Genomic DNA, 15458 nt, shown 5'->3' with positions numbered 1-15458 from the left:
CTAATCGGTTTTTCTGAGTCCTAGATAACGAGAGGCTACCAATTGAAGCAGATGATAGTTTCAGTGAAACGCCATGAGAGCACCGGCGCACCACCAGCGGGTAGCTGACCATCTCTGTCACGATAAGAGTACCGGCACACGATCATTGGCAGCTGGTAGTCCCGTCAGAGCCGCAGCAATCCTTTGAGGGTAGCCAACCGTCCCTGTGCTCCCAAATTCGATCAGATCCATAGTATACCCATCTCTGCAGACAGCCGGTAGTCCCTGAGGATGGAAAAAGATTGGCGTGGCGAGCTCAAAGCCAGCCGGTGGTGGGGATGATCCCCAAATGTGACGGGAACATTGGATTGGTATGTACGAGCTACTTCGGTCTTCTCATCTGATCTTTCTCAAGCTCATGCCTATCATATGCACAAGCCAATCTATCTACTTCATTTGACGGTTTAGTTCAAAATTCAGTAATGTAGGTAGGTATCCTGACTACTTGGGTTGCCAACCCATTTCCTTGCTATCAGAGACAGCCTTCCGAAGATCAAGGATCGCCTCTGGGCTTGACCTGATACCATGGCAATGGTCCTCACCAGTGTGCCTAATCGTGTGAAGGAATGCTTCGTCGAGTCGGAGGAAGCAGGCTCCAACTTCAAGACTGGATGCCTGCATCGGCAATTCAATTGAGTCACCTACCTTACGCGAGGATGAAACATTTACAGCGTAAGGTACCTTACCTTAATTACTAGGCGATTTTCATGGCAATTCCAAATTCCGCGGTGAACTTCGCCAAGGCTATGTTTCGTTACCGGCCCTACCAGAGCAACTTAATCCAGACGTTGACGGGATTCCTCTTTTCCTCCTCCATCGACGACCTGTCGTATAGGGCTAAGACAATTGTTCAAGGCTCGCATTTCCTATTACATAAGGCTTCGGCGTTAGTTCACGGCTCCTTTCTCTTTCATCGTTCCTATTATCTCATTCTTATACTCAGTCTTCTTTTCCCCCACTTATATACGCATCATATACGTCCTCCGTCACCTCTCCATCTCGATCAGCGACTCAGAACCCACCGCACTCACAATTATACCGCCTCAACTCCCTCTTCATCCATCCATCCATCCATCCATCCATCCATCCATCCATCCATCCACATGATACATCTCAGTCAACGCCTAGGACCCTTCCCCTTCACGTCCATCATCTGCCCACCATGACAAAATGGAAGACCCGTGTGGCGATTAGGAACGTCAGACGCTTGCAGGAAGAATTTGACAAGACCGAAAGGCTAGATTTCAGACTGCGGCGAGATCTCGCCGATGCGAGAGCTTATCTTGAGACGGTCAAAGCCAAAGATAAAGCTAAGAGAAAGACAAACAGAGCAGAGAGGATCAGGGCTCAGCTCGTCGAAGCTGAGGAGGAAGCCAACCGAGCCTTCGAAGTCGCAACCGAGACAAGCAGAGCCGCGGAAAAGACCAAAAAGGCTGCCAATGCGTCGAGACAAGGTACGTAAGATACATTCTGAAATAAACCGTTTCTATTTGGTCTCCAAATCGAGTTACAAGCCGCTTTTCCAGAGCAGAATATGCTTCTTATGTTAAAACTTCGTCTTGCTATTCGGGTTACAAACTATGTCTCCGGAACAAAGAAACCGTATCTACTCTTCAGATTTAGGGTTATAAAATCTTTAAAAGAAACACCCCCCCAGATTTGACCTCTTACTCGGTCGCCCTCAAAAACTAGCGATCCGATATCTACGCAGATCTAAAGCACTTCGAGAGAAGCACGCATCGACGTCGATATTGGAAGCGGCGGAGCTGAAAGAAGAAAAGACGGCTGGACATTCCGAAAGAAGAGACGCACATTTGTTGAAAACAGCTTTATAGGCCAACGGCCAAGTCTGAGCTTGCAGCGCCACCCCCCAAGCCGCCCAAGACTCGACATCGAAGGAGCCGGCGGACATCACCCACAAGCAGGCATCACCCAACGGCAGCGAACAGAAACATTGTTTGAGTCCACCACCGAGCAAGTCTACACCCCCATCCCCTGCAGTCAGCAATGCTGCTTCACAAGATGACGACGTCTACTATGACGCGGAGTGTAACAGCGACGGGGACGCCGAGATTTTGGGCTCAATGTTCCCACTTTAGAGGACGATGTCCCCACGTTTCACCACGATGAACCCAACAAGTGAATCAGTCCTAGGGTACATGAAATGAAAGTAGCGAGTGTCTATTGATCTTTCGAATGCATTCCGACGATCGAATACTTGCAGACTCTTGGCAGCGGTTTGTTCAGCAGCAAGTTAATGGGAGAGGCACCATCTGTGGTTGAATAGCAATAGAAGGCTACAGAAAGCGTTGTACGTCTAGCAAAGCCGAGTCTCGATGGTGGGAAGCGGATGGACTGGGCGCAGCTGCTCTTCACTGCTTAAAATTTCCAGCAAGCTCTGCAGCCTCACCTTCGCATCCCTCGACGATCCAACCCGACGACCGTTGCAGTTCCTTACAAGGCCATGATAAGGCAGCCACTCGGCGTAGACAAGGAATGATCCCCTGGCGTAGGACCTAGAGGCAAGTTGCTTTCCTACAAATTCGACCAGGATGGTTTCCCACAGTGTCGTTCAAGCACTGGAAGCAATGAGACCGTTGGTGCATTGGCACGTGTGATTTTTCGACCCTAGTAAAATTGTTTCGTCAGTGTTAGGTCCGGCCGAGTGCAGTCTGGTGACAAAATGCGTCAAAATGCTGCAGGCCGGCTTGGGGGTCCCCGAATGGCAGAGGGAAAGCTCGTTGCGCGCGGATTTGCTTGAGAGATTGCTGGATCGATGCAATGCCGGCGTGACACGATGATGCATGTAGTACCATCTCCTGTCTCGTAGCGCTTATGCAGTGTGTACTTGCAGGAAGCAAAGCCGTTGAATGATGCAGGTGCGGAGCGAGGAGAAAGCCTCGGGGCGTCATCTCTGGCTCTGTGCGTGCCAAGGCTGAGGGACAAAGAGGAAAAGTCCAGTCGGGCACTTTTTTTTTCTTTTTTGTTGTTTTCTTTTTTGATGGAAGGCGTGGGGCTGAGGGGGCAAAGGTCTGCGGGCTTAGTCTGCGGGGATTATTTTATTATTATTATTATTATCATTATTATCATTATCATTATCATTACAGGTTTATTATTATCATTATAAGCTTCTGGGCAGGATTATTATTGAGCGATTACCTAGCTCTCCCGATACTTTAGAGCTTCCATGGGCACACCAATGGTAAGATTAAGGTTCAAATTATCCGACACCGGGAAATTCCTCGTGGGACGTGGGATGACCCGTGGGATGACTGATTTACGCCCACCAGGCATCAGCAATGTTGACATCTTCCTCCAGACATATCACCCACTCAAAATCGGCCTACGTCGTTCCTTAATATGGACCTGCATGCATATTTGTAGGCGATGAACTGCTTGACTGACAGATTCCTGGCAGTCTGTCATTGCCTTTACATAAGACAACTATCCTCATCGATCAAAGAACGTATCTAGACGCTTCCTCTAGCAGAATACTCACAAGAGTTTACATCATGCCGTCCCGAACACTGCGGACACAGTCGATGTACAGCAATAGTAGCTCAAGGTCCGACTATAGCGATAACTCGAATTATTCCGTAAGCACTGCGACAACAGTAAACAGCCAGCAACCAACGATACAGCAGTATAAGACCATCGGCAACCCTCACGACCAAAATAGCTGGGACGAAGCGCAATTTGCGCATTTCGATTACCCCGAACCTAGGATTTCAGTAGAGACCTACGCATCTACCGCTTCATCAATCGAAGATCCAGCTGATGACCTGCCACCTTTTGAGGTACCCGAAGTCTCAGACTATCCATCGGAGACTCTACCCTCTACAGCTCTTACATCTTCGCCGGAAGAATTTGCCGAGTACTTTCCCTCTACGCAAATGCTCTCCATCAGGCACGATGATACCACGATCGATGGCAACATGAATCTGCGCATCGACACCGAGGCTCGGACACTGGACGGAGGAAAGATCGACCTCCAACTCTTCCACCTGCGCATGCATGACTTGAAGCGTCGGGAATTTTCTCTCCGGAGATATTCCAGAGACTCTGGGCGAGAGGTCTGCCATTCAAGTAGGAAATACACCAAGCCATCTGTCATACGAAGGCCCGGACTCCAGCGGTCGATGAGCAACGCTTTCTCAAGCTTGCGGTCAAAATCTGAGAGCAAGACATCTACAACGATGAGCTTTGGAAGGCATGACTCTGGCTATGGCTCCTCGCACCAAGACGACATAGGGGGAGATATAGCTAGCCAGTCACCAAGACCCTCGAGCAGCATTCCTATACCAACGAATACCACGCAACTTGAATTCTCGAATTACGCACATCTCGAGATCGAACGTCGAGGGACCAAGACGTTCAAACGGTATGAGATTGAGTACTGGGGCATCAAGTATGCCTGGAAGCGAGCTGTCGCCGTATCAAGCCGTATCGAAGAAGTCTCGTACCACTTCATCAACACGAAGACCTTAGCTCCTTTGGCACATATTGTACAGGCCCCGCTGACTGAGTCACAACAACGGGAAGAGACTGCAAAAGGGGGGTGGGTGCCGCCCTGTAGTATGTATCTCGAGGACTCGGTGCTCGACGGATCGACAGATCTCGCCGAGTGAGTAGACAATCCCTTCCATATTGAAGGCATAGTACTAAATTCGTCCAGTGTGGTCATGGCATCCGGTCTGGTTGCCCTGGTGGACGACTGCATTAAGCGTCGGTGGCATCAAAAGAGCCGTATGCAAATGACTGTCCCAATGGTCACGAAATCCCCACTCAGATTGAACATGGATTATGTGACACCCAAGCGTCTGATGAGTGAAGTATTTAACCGTAAGGAGAAGACCACTGCCCGACGTCCGACTCCCTTACGAGAGATGACATGCTGATTTGAATTACGGTTTGATATCTGGTCTTGGATCTTGTCTCGGTGGCATGGGTGCTAGGATAGGTAGCAATTGCAATCCCTTTGACTCGCCTTATTGATATGATATGTCTTATTATACCCTGTACACTAAGCCTGGCGAGAGATTTGTACTGGAGCATTGCAGTTCATATATTACGATGTGACCAGATAGTTCAGCTGTCAGGCCTGGCTGAGATTGTCTGCGCTCAGATACTTGTAGATTGCTAAACCGGCTCGGCTCTTAGTTGCATCTTTTTTGACCTTCCGGTCTAACCGAAGGCACTCAGATGTATCAATATGTGGATTATGAGGATAAAATATCTACATATCTACATATCTACATGACTACCGTGCCTGAATGAAAAATGAAAACCCCATCCCAGCAAGCGGAAGGCATCGAGCGCTTTTTGATAGAAGTGCTTTCAACGTCATCTCATCACACTCCGGTCATTGCAGCCCAACGCAGCCCGAGACAGCAGCTTCAGAGCCTCGTAACGTCTATTTACATGTGGGAAGTCTCAAGTTTGCCTACCAGCTGAGACACGTCTAGACGCATTGTTACAAGTAGCCTCACCGCGGAATTCGAATCGATCTGCGCGGCTGCCTTAACTATTATCCCTCCTTTTTCCCCGACGATTCCCATCTTCCCCCATCTTCCCCCCCCCCAATTCTTCCTTCCCCCCGCGACTCATTTTCTTTACACAATCCCACACCGACAATTAACGGAGATCCGTCACCTTTAATCCGTTTGATAGGTACAGCATAATTCCGCACATGTCAGCATCCTACGGGACAAGCATATGCTCTAGCGACCTAGCGCTCCAAGGGTTTGGTATTCAATGAAGAGCCACCATGGCTAAGGAACACCTCTCGACACCCACGCCCAACTTTGCGAGCCGTCTCTTTCAACTACGAATCATAGAACCAGATGGCTTTGACTCCTGCACCTGTCCATACCTGACTTCTTTTTTACCCTGCAACGGCCGTCTTTACCCTTTTTCGGCCCAAGAACCGGGTCCCCCGGTCCCACCAATGCCATCCGCCTCGTTCTTTCCTGCTCTATAATTCCGCAAAGATGTTACCACTGTTGCCAGCACATCCCTTGGGTTCCCCATACACCTGATTCGGCCCGTGGGAAAATCCCGAACGGCTGGTTCCGTCCATGATTGACCCATGTGGTCGACAGGAAAGCCAGCATCCAGCCCAAACCCAGAGGGCTTCGAATCACGCATGTCTCAAACATTTAGTACACGACCATGCAAAACCATGCATGTACTTCTTATCTAGTCCTCTTCGCCATCAGACCATTGCCTCACGCCTGCCTTCCTCTCGTGTCTCTCCCTCATCTTGCGTTGCCCTTCTCATCAACTTGTTTTGCCGTCTGTATCTCTGTACCGGAACCCTTACCAACTTATCCTTTCCTTCTTGTAACACTTAAGAGACCCTCACCGCCTCTGTTTCAATCTATTCACTTGCTCGACCCGGATTTCCGAACAACTGCTCGACTACCTTCCTGTATCCCTTCATCCCACTTTACCAGCCTCTGCGTTAGGGCATCCATCAATTTCAAACTCCAATGTACCAATATTACTCGCCTTCATTCATCAGAGAAAAGCCGTCCTCAGCATCTACGCTATACGCTCGACCGATGATGTCAACTGCATCATCCTCGGCTGGATCCACCGGTTCCGGCGTTGCTCAACGCTCTTCGACCTGGCAAGACAGACTTCAAGGTCCGCAGAACCCATTGCCTTTTCCTATACAACCTCACAGGCCAACGAGAGCTTCAGCCCAAACCATCTGGTTTCCTGGACCCTAGCATTCCAACCCCTTCCTCAACGAACTCTTTCTCAAGGCTTGATGGAGACCCACTTCTAACATCACGTTCTAGCCCACTGCTCCCAACGCCATCTCTCATCCCCAGAATACAAAGTCTTCTCCGACCGTCGAGGCAAGCGCACCGCCTGGTCCTGCCACATCACCGTCTCGGGGCTTACGATCCCGGCTCGCTACTGGTACGATGGGCAGTATGTGAACACTGCGAAGGAAGATGCGGCAGAGGCTGCCCTGCAGAAACTGCTGGGACGGGGGAATGGTGCCATGGGCTCTGTAGGGCAAGGGAGGGTTGTGGGATGGTAAACGATAAGGGACGATGGTGGACAAAGGAGAGGTACAGATTGGTTGAGGAAATTTTACTCTGGGATTGGGATCAAATTGCTTGGGACATTGTGCTTTGGGACTGAGACGACTTGGGGTTTGAGAAAGGGCACCCACCTGCTGGGGACATTGCATTTCACTTCGCGGCGAATCTAGGGAAGGGCATATGTTCGGTGTGTGGGGAGATTGCATTTTCCTTCGCGGTGAGTCTAGGGAAGGGCAACGTGGTCTGAGAAATTGTATCTTCTTCGGGTGTGGTTTTAGACAAGGGATTGGTAGATACCCGGAAAATGCATTGCTCGTGGATCGTAATTGATGGGTCTCTTGTTCTGTAGAAATATGCTTGGGCAGGGACCATCGTTATCTTTTCAGCCAAACATGTGACTTCATAAAGCAACCTCCACTTTGCATCACGGGTACCGTCCGTTCAAGTCTTCGAGCAATCGGATTGGCCGGATTCCTCTGAGCATGCTGCCTGATCGTCGCTATGTGAGAAGATCGACGCCGACCTCGCCCAACGCCGTCACCGCCCACATTGGCACTCTTGTCACGTCGCCCCCATACGCCTTGCGGAAATAAGAACGCAGGAAGTCCGGATATCGGTCCGCGACGATGGCCGCTCGCACTTTGCCCATCAAGGAGAGCACGTGATGCACATTGTGCATGGTCAGTCTACGCAGGAACAAGGTCAGCTGCCCGTGCGCGTGCGGTTTCCGACCGAAGAAGATGCCGTCGAGGGGGTTTAGGTGGCAACGCACAGATGAGCACCGGCCGTCTCCTTGGAGGCGACGTGATGGACGTAGGCGCGCGTGACGCCGAGACCGCCCTCTTCTTCTGGCCGGCAGCATGGGCATGTGCAGTCCGCTTCTATCGTGGCGAAGTCGTTGGCGAAAGATGCATGGCGGAGGTTGAGGGTGCCGGTTGAGACTATGGCGTTGCCGAAGCGCTGGCGGGGTCGGACGTCAGTAGGTCGAGGGTCGGGGGGGGTGGGGGGATACGTACGGCGGTTCTCGTGGGCCAGACACAGTCGAACATGTCCGCTCCGAGGGCGACGGAGACGAGGAGGTCTTCGGGGTAGCCGACGCCCATCACGTAGCGAGGCTTGTTCGGAGGGAGCCAGTTTGTGCAGGCGTTCACACTGGGTTTCTCACGTTCAGCTCGTTTCCGACACCGTAGATTCTCGATCGGCCGTACACCTGGCAGTAAGAAACTTTGTCCTCCCCGCCGGATAGTCCACCTATAGCTACACCAGGCGTACCTCTCCTTGCCATCTCCTCACAACACACTTTCCTCATCTCAAGATCCAAACCCCCTTGAACGATGCAGAATAGATTCTGGGTCTCGGGCTTCTTGTGAGCTGCTATGCAGCGGTCTAGCCATCTGATAGACCGCTCCATTGCTTCTCTCATCCTCTCCGCGTCTGGAGATGTGGTCGCTATGACGTCGTCGAGTTGCATTATGATGTCTGAGCCTATGGTGTTTTGGAGGGAGATTGAATGTTCGGGAGTCAGTAACCTTGGGGCTGTCACTCAAGGGACGATGCAGAAGATTCTGATATACTCCTTACATTGGGGTTCCATCATGCGGACTTAGAAAGCGTACACCCTCTTCCGTGACCTTGGCGAGCTTCAGTAGGCTCACCATTTGGAATCTATCATGAGATCAATTAGGTCAGAAAGCGCGGTCGATCTATCAAAGGAGAAAACATGGTCTTTCAAAGTATGGATTAAGAATCAAAACTCACCCACCGCTGTCCGTTAGGATGTTGCCATTCCATCCTTGCAGAACATGTGCTCCTCCAATCTTTTCGAGCGTTTCCTGTCCTGGCTTGAGTCCCAGATGGTATGTATTATTGAGACAGAGGTTACATCCAGTCTGAGCCAATTGTTTAGGAGTCAGGCCCTTGAGCGAGGCTTGGGTAGCAACTGGCATGAACATAGGGAGCAGTACGGGGCCATGGGGAAGCGTGAGGACCGAAGCGCGGGCTTTGGTGGTCTTTCGTCAGAACATGGATGGTCAGCGTTCGAACAGTGGACACAGGGTAAAGTTTTTTTTGCAAGGGAATTGTTGAATGGAAGAGATGCTTGACTGACGGAGCATTTGGCAATGATTTCAAATCCGAGCGCCGGTGATTTCGAGTATGTGGACATGGCTCGCATGGGGAGAAAAACAACAATGTCATTTACAGGAGCATGCAAACCTAGTGCGGACGATTCAAACCGTTGCTGCTATGGACGGGCTTGAGAGTCTGTGCTTCTGACGTGTTTCGTTCTGCTGAGTGTGATCATGCCGTGAGCGTACTTCTTCTTCTTCGACTCCGCAGAATACAGGATCTTCTACGGCACTGAAAGGACTTCCTCTAAATGTGAATAGGGAAGAGGGAAAGGATGGAAGGTGGCCGTCAGCGCCGTCGGTAAAAACGGCCTGGCTGTTTCTATTCTACGGGTAGAACATCTAAATACCTGTCACTTTGCAATAGAAGGATTTTGCAACAGAGGGATTTACTACGAGGTATTCTATTGCCAAATTTGTAGAACGGCTTCCAAATTAGGCTCGGCAACAGAATGCTTTGCATCAAAATTATTTCCTATGTTGTTGGGGTGCTTCGCAAGAGGAGTATGATGTTCTGTCGCGAGTTGGACTGGGACATTGTTGATTACTACGAGTGGTTTATTTTGATAGATGAAGGCTGCATTGAAGTAGCCTCGGTCGGTATACTTACGGCTGACAGGAAGTCGAGACCGTCCAATGATTCATCGCGTGATATCCCTACCAGGCATCCAGAGCCGGTCCACCCTCAATTTGGAAGCAGAACTTCAAACAACTCATGCATTCCCCCGAGACTTCCTAGTTCGTGGCAACGATAGTCCCATCCACGCAAGTTGTCCCAGCAGCCACAGGCCCAAAGTAAATCAACCCTCCTTGGTCACACTCATAGAACGCGGTTCCGCTGATATCGCAGAAAAGTTGCCCGTCAGGCGAACAGTCACCGTAGTTGTTGGCTCGAATCTTGTTCTCTGACTCGTCACAGTATGTGCCATCGGCGACGGAGCCGAAGAAGACCTCTTGGTTGCCGTTTGGTCCGGGCGCGCAAAGGGAGAAAGTATCGGAGCTGTTGCAGTAGATAGTGTTTGCCTCACAAGTGGAGATCTGTCTCTTGAGTAGGTTCCCACTGTAGTATTGGTCTGGCGCTGGTACAGCAGACACGACGGCGGCAGAGGCCAAGAGTCCAAGGAGTGAGAATTGCATTGTTGTGGCTGATAGAGATTCATGTGTCAGCATTGCTTCCTCGAGAGCAAGAAAACAAGGGCTGGAAAAGAAGAACAGATATATGGCTTCCGAGTTTGTCTTATTGTTAAAAATGTGGTAGTGGATAGGCAGGAAAAGATCCGAGAATACGTACATGGAAAGTGGGGGCGTTGATATTAGAGAAGCTTCTTGTATTGGGCAGCTCGAGATGGTAGTCTGCGTAGAAATACCTTTGTGTTGGTGCTAGTAAGTGCATGTGGGTGAAAAATTGAAATCGGGATTGCAAGGGAATTGTCCTATATACTCGAGACATTCTTGACGACCAACATTTTCTGACATCGCTGGCTTGTACTCTAGTTATTAAAGGCTTGACGAGGTGATAGCAAAGCTACACGAGCACTTTCGAAATTCAAAGACGAGATCGTAGGCAGCTCGTTTTCACGTAAACACTAACAGACTCGAAGGATGAATGAAGCTGTACATTCATTTCCGGCGGTTGAGTTCTCCATAGGCAACAAGATTCAAGCCTCAGCCAATGATTGAAACCTGACGCCGAAACGCAAGAATCTCTGGCGGAAGACACTCAAATTTGTCTATTAAACCTTTTAGATGGCTGACTTGGGCTCTCAACTAGATCATACGGAGGCTTTACCGCCGAAGGTCAAGGAAAGGAAAAGGCAGGATACAGTGGATGTGACCGGAACACAACGAGGACAAAGTGGCGTTCACCATCTAATGCAGAATGGCACGGAGTATGATGATATTGTACAGCTCTCAGCTGAAATGTTGTATGGAGGTCGGCACCGAAAGTCCTGGACAGCGCTAGTGGAGCCCTAACCCTGCTTTCGGAAGGCGACCCTGTAGCTCGGGACCCTAGAATTGATTCTGAGAAGCGCATAGGTTGAAATACAAGGACTTCCATTGGACCTGATAGGGGCAATGAGCCCCAAACTGGACTCAATTCAAGCGCAATTCCGATGCAGATCTAAACGTTTTGTGTATTGTCCAGGGAACCCTTCATGGCAGGGCGTCAACCGAGATCTTGGCGCGGGAGTCTTGGCGTCCAGGACGACCTCCAGATGTGTGTGGGAAAGCGGTCGTACGCTTTCAAGCCTACAACTAGTATAAGTTACTGTTTAGTGACGGACTACTAGTGATCACCTTTTGGTCTAGTCGTAACGGTTAGCAAAACCCGTCCCGCTTCTCCTCCGTACTGTATAGAAGAGGTGGGGCTGGAACAGTGGAAATGCGGTTCAATGCGAGGCCTACGCGCCAAAAACACGAAACGCGCTTATCCGCAGTTTCATATTGCATTGTCACTATTGTAGCGCATTTGAAGACAAACAGTTAGGACATTCCAGAAAGCCGGTCATGTCTCAGTCAACAACAAATGCCACGCTATCAGACGCTCTGAATCACCTTTCAATTTCTACAGCAGCCGCAACAGCTTTACCACCTTGATCTCCTATCGCTTCACCTATGGCAGCACATGAAGTCCACGCAACCACTCCTGGCCCAATTCATTCCAGGAAAACCCCCCTTCGGAGGGTCCCGAGCTCAGGCTCACTTGGCGGCAACGAACGACCTACAACACCTACATTGCGCAAACGGACATCATTGGGCTCTTTGCAAGGCACCGGCGGAAGGACCTCGCCGCGATCACCAGCCTTCCGCCGAACCTCTTCAACACTAGCTGCTTCGCCCAGCAGCACAACCATGGGTGCTAGATCAAATATTTCCCCACCGGCGGAGAAAATCTCCCAATTAGCACCTACAGCGGCTTCTATCGCTCACGAATACTTCAAGAAGGAGCTGCAGATGCATGATGACGGATTCGGCGCTGTACAGGAAGCCCAAACCGTGGTGATCCTTCAAGATGACTGCTACGGTCACCGTTACTCAAGACCAAGGACCTCAAGGGCAACTCTCAGCACTATAGTAGAGCGTCCTGAGCGTATACATGCCTCTATCCTGGGGCTAGCTACGGCATATGTTCGTCTTGGCGGACGACATGCAGAGGGTCATGCTGCCCCGCATCCAAAGATACATCCATCTTCCCTCCCCGCCGGACCATTTCAGATACGGAAGACTTCTCGAAGAATGTCACTGAGATCTCCTGCCACCACAGCTATCCACGGGACAAAGTGGATGACCGAACTCAGTGCCATGTGCGATGCGGCAGAGTCGAAATTAGCACTTGGTGAAAAAGAGCTCACGAGATCGAATACAAACGCCCAGACAAACGGTGCTTCCCAAGATGAGCAGTCGAAACTGCACGAAGGAGACTTATACCTTTGCTCAGGGTCTTTGAACGCCTTAGAAGGCGCTCTGGGAGGTGTCTGCGAGGGTGTTGATGCGGTCTTCAAGGAACAGGGAGCGAGGCGAGCATTTGTTTGCATTCGACCACCCGGGCATCACTGCTCTGGTGACATGCCATCGGGTTTTTGTTGGCTCAACAACGTTCACGTAGGAATAGGCCATGCTGCCTTGACTCATGGACTGACCCACGCAGCCATCATCGATTTTGATCTGCATCATGGTGACGGATCCCAATCTATCACATGGGCCCATAACGCAAGGCTTTCTTCATTACCAAAGAACACCCCCATATCAAAGAAGACAGCTATCGGCTATTTCAGTCTACACGATATCAATTCATACCCATGCGAGATGGGTGACGAAGAAAAGGTTCGTAATGCAAGCTTATGCATCGAAAACGCCCATGGACAGACAATATGGAACATCCATTTACAATCATGGAAGACCGATGCCGAATTCTGGAAACTGTACCAGGACCGCTACTCAGTCGTTCTCTTAAAAGCTAGAGACTTCCTCCGATTGCATTCGGATCGCATTCGTCAAGCGCCAACCCATCCAAAGCCCAAAGCCGCTATATTCCTCTCAGCAGGGTTCGATGCAAGTGAATGGGAAACCCAAGGTATGCAGAGACATCAGGCCAACGTTCCTACAGATTTTTATGCCCGTTTCACCCGCGACGTCGTCATGATGGCAGAAGAAGAAGGCCTGGGAGTCGATGGTCGCGTGATCAGTGTACTTGAAGGCGGCTACAGTGACCGAGCCCTCATGAGCGGCGTCTTGAGCCACGTCAGTGGGCTGACTGCCGCTACGAACCCGGTAAGGCAGCGGAATATAAGCAATGGGCTAGGCCATGAGATGGGTTGGAGATTGGGGAAACCGGATACTGATGGTGATCCTCTACAAAACCTTGAGGATGTGCCAAGACAATCGATTGAAGCTCTCGATACTACATGGTGGTCCCCTCCCCAGTTGGAAGAAATAGAGACTTTGATCAACCCTCCACAGCCCACAGCAGCTCCTAAGAAGCAGCGAAACGATTCGCGACCAACTTACACTTCAGCCACTCAGTCATATACGGCCAAGATCGTTTATCCCATTCAAGGCCGGCGATCTTTCTCCGGCAATGGCGCACATAATTATCGGACAGCGTCTCCTGTGTCTCGGGGACCAAGCCCTCCGCCACCCGCGGTAGATTGGGCTACAGCTGCGCATGAGCTAAGTAAGTTATTGGTGCCATCTGATCGTGAGACCAGGAGCTGCAAGCCCGAAGATCTGAATGCCGAAGCAACTCGAGCCCGACGAGATCGTCAGTCGAGTGTGGGGTTGCCTGTGGGTGGCCCTGTCAATGATCTTAAGCGAATGCAGCTTCGGGATCGAAAGGTCAAGCCACCGCAATATACGTCAGACGATGAGCAACCGAAGCCTATGTCTAGGGCAAACCGCCGCAAAACCATTGCGGATGTCTCATTACTGGCTCGGAACATCGAACCTCCGATTGCAGGGCATGCTAGCGCGGCACAACCTGTGCAGCATGTGAGAAGACGCTCAAGCGTGACGTCCAGCGCTGGTTCAATGCACGCCGAGAAAGGCTCAGATTTCAGTCTCGGTTCTGCAACTGATAGCCAACCACGACGGGAGCCACTTGTGGTGAAAAAGGCGAAAGCCCCTGCGATTCCTCGTCCAGAAATCGGAAAATCTAAAGCCATTAGAAAACAACCTGCAAGCTCCGTTGCGCCAAAGAGTGTCGGCCAACCAGCTCCGACACAGCCCTCGCACGAGATGGACAAAGTCCCATTATCAGAGAATGAGGAATTGAAGAACAGGGATGTTGACCAGCTGGTTTCTGGAATGACACAGATGAGGATCAAACTGAATGTTCCACCGAAGGAAGAATACGAAGCCAGGCAGACGATGTCGAAACCTGCTCCACGCGGGCGGCCCAAATCCACGACCGCTAAAACTGCAAAGGCTGCTTCCCCCACCAAGGCAAAATCCAAGGCGGTGAAAGTCGCACCAGCGATGATTGCTGAGGAGCCGCTCACGCCTCGACAGCTCCCTCAACCAGCTCCTTGCACAGGCCCTACTCCAGGAATGCCTCCGCCAGCACCAGCACCAATCCTACCAGAGCTGGGGCCGGCTGCTCGTGAATCTTTTCATCCTCCAAATACATCTTTTGCTGCTCCACCCTCTTCTACTGTCTCCGCATTTGCCTCAGACATGTTAGAATCCGGGCCATTCACCGCCTATACGCCAAGCAAAGGAATGGAGACCTCCATAGCTGCACCTCAGCCGGCTCCATCGACTTCGGCCCCCAGTTTCGCAGCACCAAGTACGCCAATGACGGCGAAACGAACCAGGCAGGACCTTCCCGTCTTCACCTCTACGTCGTCCATTTCCTTTGGCAGACCGGCTAGTACCAACGCAACCATTGATCAAGCTATGATGCGAGATAGTAATGATCAAAAGGACTCGGTTCTGCCTCAGACGCCAAGTTTAGGTCCGCAGTCTGTTCTTCCAGCTCAGAGCCAATCATCGGTGACTTCTGGATCTGCGGCAGAGACTGACACGAAAGAGGAGTCGCTGTCTTCTGGCTCTATCTGGGACGTTCCTGACACTCCACAATTTCGAATGCCTTGACTATTCTGTTCAGCGAAATGATTTTCCATCTTAGACCAAGGGTGTTTGGTAACGAATGTCCTTTGTTTAGAAATTAGATACCCCATACAGCAGTCACATAATTGCACTTCCAGTTGAATTACAGCAGTCTCTTGAGATACTC

General features: G+C 50.7%; 7 protein-coding genes across 7 annotated transcripts; 5 read left to right on the top strand and 2 right to left on the bottom strand.

Moving 5' to 3' along the window:
* Positions 1 to 1201: 1201 nt before the first annotated feature.
* HO173_007176 (uncharacterized protein) lies at positions 1202 to 2138 on the top strand (the record flags this gene model as incomplete). The annotated part of the gene is made up of 2 exons (XM_037309081.1): positions 1202 to 1493; positions 1915 to 2138. The coding sequence occupies 2 exons, from the start codon at positions 1202 to 1204 to the stop codon at positions 2136 to 2138; spliced, it is 516 nt and encodes a 171-aa protein (XP_037163942.1).
* Positions 2139 to 3551: 1413 nt separating this feature from the next.
* Positions 3552 to 4937, top strand: HO173_007175 (uncharacterized protein; the record flags this gene model as incomplete). The annotated part of the gene is made up of 2 exons (XM_037309080.1): positions 3552 to 4663; positions 4715 to 4937. 2 exons carry the CDS (start codon positions 3552 to 3554, stop codon positions 4935 to 4937), a joined length of 1335 nt encoding a protein of 444 aa, XP_037163941.1.
* Positions 4938 to 6602: 1665 nt separating this feature from the next.
* HO173_007174 (uncharacterized protein) lies at positions 6603 to 7093 on the top strand (the record flags this gene model as incomplete). Its single annotated transcript, XM_037309079.1, has 2 exons — positions 6603 to 6687; positions 6846 to 7093. The coding sequence occupies 2 exons, from the start codon at positions 6603 to 6605 to the stop codon at positions 7091 to 7093; spliced, it is 333 nt and encodes a 110-aa protein (XP_037163940.1).
* Positions 7094 to 7596: 503 nt separating this feature from the next.
* Positions 7597 to 9261, bottom strand: HO173_007173 (uncharacterized protein; the record flags this gene model as incomplete). The annotated part of the gene is made up of 7 exons (XM_037309078.1): positions 7597 to 7783; positions 7870 to 8057; positions 8114 to 8249; positions 8306 to 8626; positions 8679 to 8762; positions 8856 to 9106; positions 9205 to 9261. The coding sequence occupies 7 exons, from the start codon at positions 9259 to 9261 to the stop codon at positions 7597 to 7599; spliced, it is 1224 nt and encodes a 407-aa protein (XP_037163939.1).
* Positions 9262 to 9958: 697 nt separating this feature from the next.
* Positions 9959 to 10360, bottom strand: HO173_007172 (uncharacterized protein; the record flags this gene model as incomplete). Its single annotated transcript, XM_037309077.1, has 1 exon — positions 9959 to 10360. The coding sequence occupies one exon, from the start codon at positions 10358 to 10360 to the stop codon at positions 9959 to 9961; it is 402 nt and encodes a 133-aa protein (XP_037163938.1).
* A 609-nt stretch (positions 10361 to 10969) lies between these two features.
* On the top strand, positions 10970 to 11197 carry HO173_007171 (uncharacterized protein; the record flags this gene model as incomplete). Its single annotated transcript, XM_037309076.1, has 1 exon — positions 10970 to 11197. One exon carries the CDS (start codon positions 10970 to 10972, stop codon positions 11195 to 11197), a length of 228 nt encoding a protein of 75 aa, XP_037163937.1.
* A 642-nt stretch (positions 11198 to 11839) lies between these two features.
* HO173_007170 (uncharacterized protein) lies at positions 11840 to 15316 on the top strand (the record flags this gene model as incomplete). Its single annotated transcript, XM_037309075.1, has 1 exon — positions 11840 to 15316. One exon carries the CDS (start codon positions 11840 to 11842, stop codon positions 15314 to 15316), a length of 3477 nt encoding a protein of 1158 aa, XP_037163936.1.
* Between the last annotated feature and the right edge of the window lie 142 nt (positions 15317 to 15458).

Source organism: Letharia columbiana (genome assembly GCF_014066305.1).
Source record: "Letharia columbiana isolate WasteWater2 chromosome Unknown Sc0000023_s0, whole genome shotgun sequence".
NCBI classification, from domain to species: Eukaryota; Fungi; Ascomycota; class Lecanoromycetes; order Lecanorales; family Parmeliaceae; genus Letharia; species Letharia columbiana.
The sequence above is the reverse complement of the archived record's forward strand: the minus strand, read 5'-3'. Positions and strand labels throughout refer to the sequence as shown.